Source organism: Setaria italica, chromosome I, assembly GCF_000263155.2.
Source record: "Setaria italica strain Yugu1 chromosome I, Setaria_italica_v2.0, whole genome shotgun sequence".
NCBI lineage: Eukaryota > Viridiplantae > Streptophyta > Magnoliopsida > Poales > Poaceae > Setaria > Setaria italica.
In genome coordinates, this window is record NC_028450.1 from 33,644,903 (window position 1) to 33,654,673 (window position 9,771).

The following is a 9,771-nucleotide window of genomic DNA, read 5'->3' on the forward strand; positions in this document are numbered from 1 at the left end:
TATGGATCATTGCTCCCAGGCGCGAACAGCCTTTCAACTCTGTCCTGGAACTGTTAACGTTAAAGTAGATCACTGTGTATCCGCACAAAATCGGTACAATTTTCTGTGCCTGATACCAGGTGCTTGCTGCTTTTGGAGATGCCAGCCAAATCAAGCTGGTTAGATCAAGGATTTTCATTTCAATGGGGTATCAGAGTAGGACATGGGTATTGAACAGCATCGCTGGCAAAGGGGCTGGATGAGAAGAAAAGGATTGCTCACTTGCTCACAGAAATTCAGAATAATTGGCTGCAAGACCTCCAATAATGCAGCAACAGTGAATCTACTAATATCTTCAGTCCCGTTAGTGTTAGATCGTGCGATGGAACGCCTGAAATAAGGGGCTCGTTTCTGGCGCCTGAATCATTATGCTGACGACGGCTTATCCTGCTGCAGCTAGCAGAGGATAATCTGTGGGCACAGTCAGCACACATCTGAAGTCTTCCAAGTAACGACCTGTTCCCAAATGAGGTGGACAGATGAACGCTGACAAAGTCTACGGCAGCGCGCAGAGACTCCAGAGGCTCGGACGCCGTCAGGTTCACAAAAGACGAGAGATCCCCATCCAACGGCGAGGAACTGACTTTTCGCAGTTCACGGCCAAAGGTTTGCTGATCAAAAGCTTTGATCTGATCTCCCGTTTTCGTCGACAGCCGCACCCAAAGAACTGACAAGATAAGGTATACATCGGCCGCCGACCCTTTCCCCGCCAGCGTGGGTGGGCGGCGCAGTCACCAACCGATCCCAAGTTCCAACTGGCAGGCGGCGCCAGGCTTCGCGGTTCCAGCGGCCGTTGCCCCGAATCCAACCACTCTGCCAACCAACGCGCGAACGGATTGCAGTCGGGAGACCCGGATTAGCACGACGCCACCGCCGCAGCCAATCATCACCGGGCCTCAGCTTATGCCAACCCAAACTCCACCTCTCCTCCGGAGTCCAAGCCCGTCTGCTCCCCTCCTACGATTCGGTTCTTCTTCCCTCCTCCCCTATCAAAAAGATTCAGGCCCTACCAAGTGCCAACCGTACTCGTCATACCCTCTGGCTTTGTCTCTCTCGTGTCCCGATACTTTGCTTCCGGGGGCAGGAAACACGCCGCCGGGGCCCCCGTCTTGGATATTTCAGTTTTCAGGTTCTTGGATCTTCCAGATTCTCGGTTCTCGAGGGTAGAGGAGAAGAGGAGGGCGTTGAATTTCCCCTTCTGATCGTTGTTTCTTGATCGCCGTCATGAGTAACACTCTGCTCCGAGTCTCCCCTTCCGACTTGAAGATGCCATGTAAGCGCTTACTTATCCTGCTATATAGTTCTTGGTCTTTCTTGTTGCGTGCTTTCGGCTTATCAGACTGATCGGATCGTCGCTGCTGATTCGTGCCATGGGCAGTCGAGCTCAAGAAGCAGAATTCGGCGTGTCTGGAGCTCGTCAACAAGACCGATCATCGCGTGGCTTTCAAGGTGACAAATTTGGCGAGTTTGCTTTGGCGACAGATGCAAATCTTGTGCATCGGGGTCTGGCTCAGAGAGATTGATACCTTTCCTTCGTCCTGTCGAATCTGCAGGTGAAGACGACGAACCCTAGGAAGTACGCGGTGCGGCCTGCCTCCGGTTTCGTGCCCCCCAGGGGATCGTGCGGCGTCTCAAGTGCGTCCGCTTCGCGCGTATGCTCTGTAATGCTTTATCGTTCGGTTGATCATTTGTTCTCATCTGCTACGGTGAAATTGGTGTAGTTACGATGCAAGCGCCGAAGGAGATCCCCCCGGATTACCACTGCAAGGACAAGTTCCTCGTTCAGAGCATCGTTGCGGAGGAGGGGACGACGCTGAAGGACATTGTCCCTGACATGGTAAATTCTGGCAGAACTCGCATTTACGAAGTTGGATGGCACCGTACAATGTTTTGTTTTTTACAGTCAAAGAGTATTCTGTAACATTCACGTTGTGGCTTGTAGTTCAGTAAAGTACCAGGTAAGTTGGTCGAGGAGTTCAAGTTGAGGGTGATCTACGTCCCTGCGAATCCTCCATCGCCTGTGCCTGAGGAAGCAGAGGAGGAGGATTCCCTTGATTCAGACGTGGACCACGAAGTGGAAAGACCATCCACGTCCAACTATGTAAGTATTAACCTTACTGCTTGCTGCTTAGAGCAAAACATGCCATGTTCGTTCCTTGTGAATCACTAATGATGATTGGTGCTTTCCATTGCTTTTCAGATATCAGGGCATGGACATACATCTGGATCACCAACTTCACATAATGAGGTGACTCTAGTTCCACCTAATTAGCACTGCCTTCTCATCTTATCTCAGATTGACAAAAAAAACATGCACGCTATAGTATCATCTTAAAATGTTTGATCTAACTTCAGTACTCATGGAAATACTATACACTCTAAAATCCTCGTTAGTTCTTTCTGTCCGTTATATGCTATTGCTTGACTGAATAATTTTGTTAGGATTTGTGCGGGAAAAGTTTCTGTCATAAGCAAACTTCCTGCTCGTGTGATGACAAAGGAAGCTCTGGTTTAGCAAAGTCATATGCTTTCAAGTTGCACATCTCCGTACGTTAGTGTCTCAGAATGACATTCGAAAACTGAGAAACTTGATTCCTAGTCACCATATACTCGCATCACTTCCACTGCGATTATTATCACCATGAGTCCAGGATGTTGCAATTACAGTTTCAGAATATTTGTACTATCCTAAAATTTTGCCTGGCCATACTTTATATTACTAACATCATTGATGTTTTGTGGTTCTCTAGGATGTCTCCATGGTATCCAAGTCAGGAGAGCAGGAAAGTAGATATGCAGAGGAAAACAAGAAGATGCAGAAAGAGCTGGTATCTTCTGATGATGACTTTCTCTCTATTAGCAGACTAGTCGCTTTATCTGTTTCACATACATTACTTTTGCATAAATAATGTACCCTTTTATTTTTTACGTGCTAGTTTCATGAGTGCCTATTATGATATATAGGGTTTAGGTATTATTGTTTTTGCTCTTTACAGTTATATAATAATTCCTTCTAGAGAAAACATTAAGTCTGAGAAAACTAATTGAGACACATATGTTACTTTCATCCTGATAATGCACATATGCTGGTTAAATTATGCCGCAATAAACGAATCACCAAGAGCAGCAGCCAGCAGTATGCCTTGGGGTTCGATATGATACTTCTAAAAAAGATATTTACACAGTGAAAACAAGTTTTCATGGCCTCTTGTTCTTTTTTTTTTTGGCTGCTTCGCAGCATAACTTTCTATGGCCAGAAGTCCCTTTCCAACTCTGTTTGCTATTTCAGCTTTGGTTTGTGGTCACTAACCGGTCAAAGTTGCTTCGTTTTCAGGAACTCCTTCGGAAAACAAAGCCGTCTCCTGGGGGCTTTTCGGCCACGTTTGTGCTGCTTATCTTCTTGTTATCTTTCATTCTTGGATACTACTTGTTTGGAAGCAGAGCTTAGCAACACACGGCCGCGCGGCTCTATCTTTTCGGCATCTTTGCTCCTTTTTAGTACAGAAAATTTATATTAGTTAGTCTATAATACAGATAGGTTTCTTTTTTGGGGTTTGAAGTGTCCATATTATAACAGAATCTTCAGTTTTGAAATATACGTGTGTGCTCGGAACAGTTGTGCTGTGTTCAATGTTCGGGTAATTTTGGCCACGAGGAGTGATTTGTCACGATTCCCTTCCAGTTCCATGACATCTAATTTGGCAAAGGAGCAAACAGTAGCGTTTTCTACCTCAATGTTGAATCTGATGGCAGTCCCAACCCATAATTTCCATAAGCAGAGTCTATCCTACCAAATCAGTAAGGCAGTCCCAACCCATAGTTTCTCTATCCTACCAAATCAGTAAGAAACTATACCTTACCACCCATGGTTTCTTAGCGTGGACCCTAATAAATTATCTCCTCCCCTCTCCTCTCCCTCCCTCCCTCCCTCCGGTCGTCTTGTTTCTCCTTCCTTTCTAGTGTCGACCAAACCAGCCGTGTGCACGGGCGCCGGCGACCAGGCGCGACCGGCGGCGTAGGTACTCCGCCGGCAGCGGCGGGCAGCAAGGAAGGCCTCCATCCGCTGCCGGCCTAAGAAACAAAGCAGAGAATCATTGAGTAAAGGAACACGATTTGGGGATGAGGAGAAAAAACGACAATTTCCTTCCTTCCCGTCTGCATCTGACCCAAACTTGTTTTGCATACGCACACCGAATCAGTAACTTGAAGGGTTTGTCTTTGTTCAATTGCTGCACGATTTCTCTTGCAATTATCACTCTTGAGATGCTTGTGCAGAACAATGAGAACAAGAAAACTAGTAAGCAATAGCAACCACCGTGTCCACCCTCTGCAGTCTGCACCTCGCACTTGAGCCTCTCGGTGTGGTCAACTGCAGGCCCAACTTGGCGAATTCATGCGTCCATCTTGCTAGAAAAGAGGATGCAGGATGGTCTGCGCCATCCAGAACACGGCGGCCTCTATCGTCACAGTAGCAGTACCAATTCTTGAGCAATAGTAGTGCAAACGATTCGATACATGGGGACCTCGCTGCGGGCAGCCTCTAGCCCTCTATACACAACGCGCGGGCTGGGCGGGCGGCAGCGGCATGCTGGGGGTGCCACGCGAGCTAAGCGGGCGGGGCTGCGCCGGCGAGCTGGGCAGGCGGCGCGTGGGCGAGGCCGCGGCCGCGGTAGGAGCCAACTGCGACGCGCGGGCAAGGCCTAGACTGCGGCGGCGTTGGACGTGAGGGTGCAGCGTAGTAGCGCCGTAGCGGCCGCCGGCCGCAGTTCGCCAGGGGACCGGTGGCGAGGCGATCCGAGCAGCACGGGGAGGACGAGGCGTAGCGAGCGGCGCGGCCGCCGGCGAAGTCTTCCCATCGCGCTTGCGCTGATTGTTGGAAGAAGCGCCGACGTCGTTTCTCGGATGATAAACGATTTCTTCAATTTTTCCCGTTCCCTCTTCATTAACTGTGCTGCCACGTCAGTTTTTTTTCATACCTTATTTAATGCTACAGAAACTGGATGTGATTGGTTTGATGCCAAAATTTTGAAATGTCAGGATTTTGGTAAGCTAAAAGTTAGGTAAAAACTTGCCAATATTTTAGCAGAATAAATGGGAGATGTGGCAAATTTATGTACCAAACCAAGTGGTGGCCAAAATGTTAGGTTGCTAAAATTTTAGCATGCCAACATTTTGGTAGCAAACCAAGCAGGCTCTGTATCAACTAGAATACTGCTGATCAAAAAGACGGCGCTACCGTCTCCTTTAAGTAGGCTTCGTTCCTTAACTGCTTCCAACGGCCCACTAACAATAAGCCCATGTACTGTATGGGCCGTCACGGGCCGTCACGTCACGAGAGGGAGCTGAGGCCTCTGTGTGTCTAGCTGTGTAAGCCTTGTGCCTTATACATTATCGCTTCAGTTACACACGCGTACTATCTTTTTCGTGATGTATCAAAACGTTTCCGCGATGTATCAAAACGAACAGTATAAATATGCTCTCTTTTGCTATAGAACCGTATAATATATATTTCTTGGCATCTTGGAAATTTCGCGCTAGTTTGTTTTGTGCATGAGTACATGCATCATGTAATTCCTCTATTTTTGGTTCTTTGTGATGTCCTTCCTGATAATAGCATATGCAGCACCCTTAATCGCCACTTTTTCCTGGACCTCGATGCCGTGAGCACCACTACACACCGCTCGAAACGCCAAGATCCACAACTAAAATACCGCCCAATAGTCAGTCATCTATGAACAATCGTCGGTGTGTACCATGCATCGCCGCAGATATCCCGTATCCGATCAGCAAGAACGGTCATAAAGTGGTACGAGCAATTATATAATCGTGAGGCTCGACTATAAGTACCCCCTCTAACGCTGTGCCGCAATCGAACCATCACAAATCAGCAGGTTAATGGGCTACGTTCAGTAACTAAAGAAGCTTTGATTTTGGTTTTGGTAGCAGACCACCAATCGCTACTACAGGTGAGCAGCAATGGCGTCCAAGGTGCTCGCGCTGTTCCTCGCTGCCAGCCTCCTCGTGTTAGGGGTGGCTACCGCCGCACGGACCCGGCCGGTGGCGGCGATGTCCGCGACGGCACCGCCGGGCAAGTGCGTTGTCAGCACGATCAGCCTCGGCGCGTGTGCGAGCGCGCTACTCCGTCGTCAAGGGGCTCGTCGACGCCGAGGCCGCCGCCTGCCTCTGCACCGCCGTCAAGGTCGCCGTCGGCGTCCCCCGGCCTGCTCCCAGTGGCAGCGTCCCTCTCGGCTTCGATTTCGTCCTCAACAACTGCGGCAGGAAAGCGCCCGCCGATTTCACGTGCTAATGAATAATTAAGCCCGTGGGCCGTGTTGACGGCCTTGCCTCCGTGCTCGATCGACGTGCGTAGCTCTGCTTCCTGCTGGGGCACACGCGTAGGTCTTTGATGCGTGGTTGTTTGCTTGCGTTCTTACTACGTACACGTACCAGTTTTCATGAGTGCACCGATACATGGTCGCGCTCTTCGTATCTGTGTTGGGTTGTGTGTACCTCTTTGTATTGTTCTGTTTGCAGTTGCATGAGGGCGTTTGAATACTATGTGAGTATCACATCGAATGTTCGGATGCTAATTAGGAGGACTAAACTTGAACTAATTATAAAACTAATTGCAGAACCATATGCTAATTCGCGAGACGAATCTATTAAGCCGAATTAATCCATCATTAGCAATGGTTACTGTAGCACCACATTGTCAAATCATGGACTAATTAGGCTTAATAGATTCGTTTCGCGAATTAGACTCCGTATGTGCAATTAATTTTATAATTAGCCTATGTTCAACACTCCTAATTAGCATCCAAACATCCGATGTGACGGGTGCTAAACTTTAGCAGGGTGTATCCAAACACCCCCTAACTTGTGATAGTGGCCGGTGCGCAGGGGATCCTAAATTCCCATAAAGTATGGCTTGCTGTTATGTTTTGCTTAAAGTTTTTCATATTCGGTATATCAAAAGTTAAAGTGCACTACTCTTTGTCTAAAAAACAAGTTATTCTGCGATTTAAAATTTATCAAAAAAATAAGTAGCTATACTCAATGTGGCACGTGCATGTGCATGCAGGTATACGACAGTCAATATGGATAGCAATGGGCACAAATTACCCGCGTACTTGCGGGCAAAAATCCGGTAGGACGAGGATACGGGTGCTATTTTCTGCCCATAGGCACGGGTGCAGGTTGAGTTTGTACCCGTGAGCCTAAAAATATCTTACCCGTGCTCACAAACCCGCTACATAGTGCTTGACATATGGACCCCCTGTACAAGTAGATAATCGATTTCTAGGGTTTCTTGAGCGATATGGGTACTCCATGGGTCCCCACCGACCATGATCATGCCGGACCTGTCAAAGCGGGCCCGCCCAACCAGGACATGCGGTCCGAGGATATGAAAATACTTGGAGCATACGCCAAGACAATTAGATAGTTCAAATCTACCTGGATATTGTGGAACACGTATTATAGTCCGACTCAGATTACTTTCCATGTAACTATCGAGTAGATTAGATTCAAACCGACTTGTAACCCAAGATCGTCAGCCAATATAAGGCGGCCCAGGGCACTCTGAGGACATCAGATAATTCCCAATCAATACAATCCACGCACACAGGACGTAGGGTATTATTCTCTGGACCTTCGTGTTCTCGCGATCACCTTTGAGTTCTTGGTTTCGCAATCGCCCTCACCTACAAATCAACCACTTGGGTAACCCCCTGGTGGACTGCTGGGCTTATATATCTGACATTCCCATTCCTCCTATCCTTATCCTCCCGCACCACAGCCGCAGTCCGGCTCGGCCACCACCCACACCCCGCGCACCACGGCACCAGGCGCCTAGGCGGTTGCCGCCACCTCCCCGGTGCCCGCCCTCGCCCCTCGCTCCCTGCCGGCCGCCCTCACTCCCCGCTGCCACCTCCCCTCCTCACCACCACCTCTCCGCCGCCCGCTCCACCGCCCGCCGCCTGGTACCCCCGTCGCTGCCCCAAGCGGTTGCCTAGCGGGCACAGGTGTGCTCGCGGGTAGATTGTGCCCACGGGTGATGGGCGCGGGCACAACTTCTTGCCCGTGACGGGCGGGCATGGATACAAGGTTTGCCTCGCGGGCGCAAGTCTGTAAACCCTCTACCCGCGGGCAATGTGCCCGTTACCATCCATAACAGTCAATTAGCGCCAAATATAGCTAATAAAGAGGGGCAATCGAGATCATTTTACCGTATTGATCCATCCTAAAATTCCTAGGATGACTTGTTTTCGACGGAGGGAGTATGTATGCCATTCAAATTTATGTAAAATGGTGAACATGTCTTTTTAAATTGTTCGATTATATGTAGCATTATGAAAACTGTTGGATAAATTGAATAAGGCTTCTAAAATTATTAAATTGGGTTTGCACAAATCTAATCATGGATTTCTTAACGTGTATTGTTGTCAAAGGAAATAAATAAATAAACCTAAAGGAAAAATAAATCGAACCCTATGGATTTTTTAAAGATTTCTAAAATCAAAATCATGGATTGTGTATTGTAAAAAAATAAAATGTAACCACACCCTAAGGGTGATCCATTTGACCTCAATAAGTAGCGTCTTGGATACTAGGCTCAAGAAACGACATGGATCAACTATCATGCCACACCAAAGGAGAGGATGGGTGGCACGCAGTGAAGGGAGAGTGAAGGAAGAGGGTCAGGTGGCTCGCTGCCGGGGAGGGAGGGGATGGGGAGCAGCTTGCCGAGGGGTGGCACGGTAGGGGAGGGACCGAGGGAGGCGACGGGCGATGTGGTGGAGGAGAGGAGGTCGAGAGAGGATGAGAGGGATACACAAGGATAAGATGGGAGAGAGGGAGCCTGTGGAACATGAGTGTGGCTGTTTTTTAATCGAATGTGGCAAAATTTTAGGTCCAGTATCAATGCCGGTGTGTAATATAATCAGTGGTGAAAATGATTATTACTACCAGGCCATCACCGGAACCACCACTGGTAAGCATTCGTATTTTCACTGCCGGTCAAAGCCACGGGTGACCATGACAATTATTTTCACCATCAGTTCAGATTGGAATCGGTGGTGAAATATTTCACCACCGGATTTTTTTAGAAGCGGCGGTGAAAATATTGGTGGTAAAAATGCTTTCTGTAGTAGCAGAAATGATGCTTTTAGCAAGGGATGTGATTTTATTTTTTTGATCGCGTGATGCGTGTAACTATTTTATTGATGGCAAATATTTGGACACTTACATGAAATTCATTCGAGGAAGTCATTGGTGCTGGGAGAGGCCTACCAAAGTGGAAAATTGTCCACACGAGAAGGGAGCAAAATTGCGCTGCCCATGACCTCGCGCAGCTGGCGAAACAAACAAAACAATCTGCAGTTTGGAGATTTAAAGTGCCGGGCATGTGTAGAGCAAATTATAGCTCGGGATTGTAACGATACTTCGGAGTAATAAATGAAGCCCTCATTACTTCGGGGGAAAAAAGTACGCATGCATGCTGCACTGACGGGTGACGATTCAGGATGGTTTGAAAACTTTTTTTTTAAGGAAAAGACGGAATCCAAAACGCTAAGATGTGAACTAAAATACCATCAATCATCATAGAGTACCAAGCATTAACGTGTTCCAGCTAATGCAGCAAATATATATATTCGACGGCAAGTCAACTATCCAGACTGGCGGGCACATATAGTTAGGCCACTCAGTGAATAGTTATCTAGACTGAGAACT

At 48.1% G+C, this 9,771-nt stretch overlaps 2 protein-coding genes across 2 annotated transcripts; both read left to right on the top strand.

The window, feature by feature from the left end:
• Positions 1–718: 718 nt before the first annotated feature.
• On the top strand, positions 719–3,670 carry LOC101762205 (vesicle-associated protein 1-3). Its single transcript, XM_004953317.3, has 8 exons — positions 719–1,312; positions 1,418–1,488; positions 1,593–1,674; positions 1,761–1,876; positions 1,982–2,140; positions 2,240–2,287; positions 2,790–2,867; positions 3,374–3,670. Exons 1-8 carry the CDS (start codon positions 1,264–1,266, stop codon positions 3,485–3,487), a joined length of 717 nt encoding a protein of 238 aa, XP_004953374.1. The 5' UTR covers positions 719–1,263; the 3' UTR covers positions 3,488–3,670.
• Positions 3,671–6,015: 2,345 nt separating this feature from the next.
• On the top strand, positions 6,016–6,346 carry LOC101785698 (cortical cell-delineating protein). The gene is made up of 2 exons (XM_004955068.1): positions 6,016–6,127; positions 6,171–6,346. The coding sequence occupies exons 1-2, from the start codon at positions 6,016–6,018 to the stop codon at positions 6,344–6,346; spliced, it is 288 nt and encodes a 95-aa protein (XP_004955125.1).
• Positions 6,347–9,771: the final 3,425 nt, after the last annotated feature.

Excerpts from the sequence above, each read along its gene's own strand:
- LOC101762205 (XM_004953317.3), top strand. The coding sequence starts at position 1,264 with ATGAGTAACACTCTGCTCCGAGTCTCCCCTTCCGACTTGAAGATGCCA. Across the intron at positions 1,313-1,417 it reads TTCCGACTTGAAGATGCCAT|TCGAGCTCAAGAAGCAGAAT; the intron begins GTAAGCGCTTAC and ends TGCCATGGGCAG. Across the intron at positions 2,141-2,239 it reads GACCATCCACGTCCAACTAT|ATATCAGGGCATGGACATAC; the intron begins GTAAGTATTAAC and ends ATTGCTTTTCAG.
- LOC101785698 (XM_004955068.1), top strand. The coding sequence starts at position 6,016 with ATGGCGTCCAAGGTGCTCGCGCTGTTCCTCGCTGCCAGCCTCCTCGTG. Across the intron at positions 6,128-6,170 it reads GTCCGCGACGGCACCGCCGG|CGCGCTACTCCGTCGTCAAG; the intron begins GCAAGTGCGTTG and ends CGCGTGTGCGAG.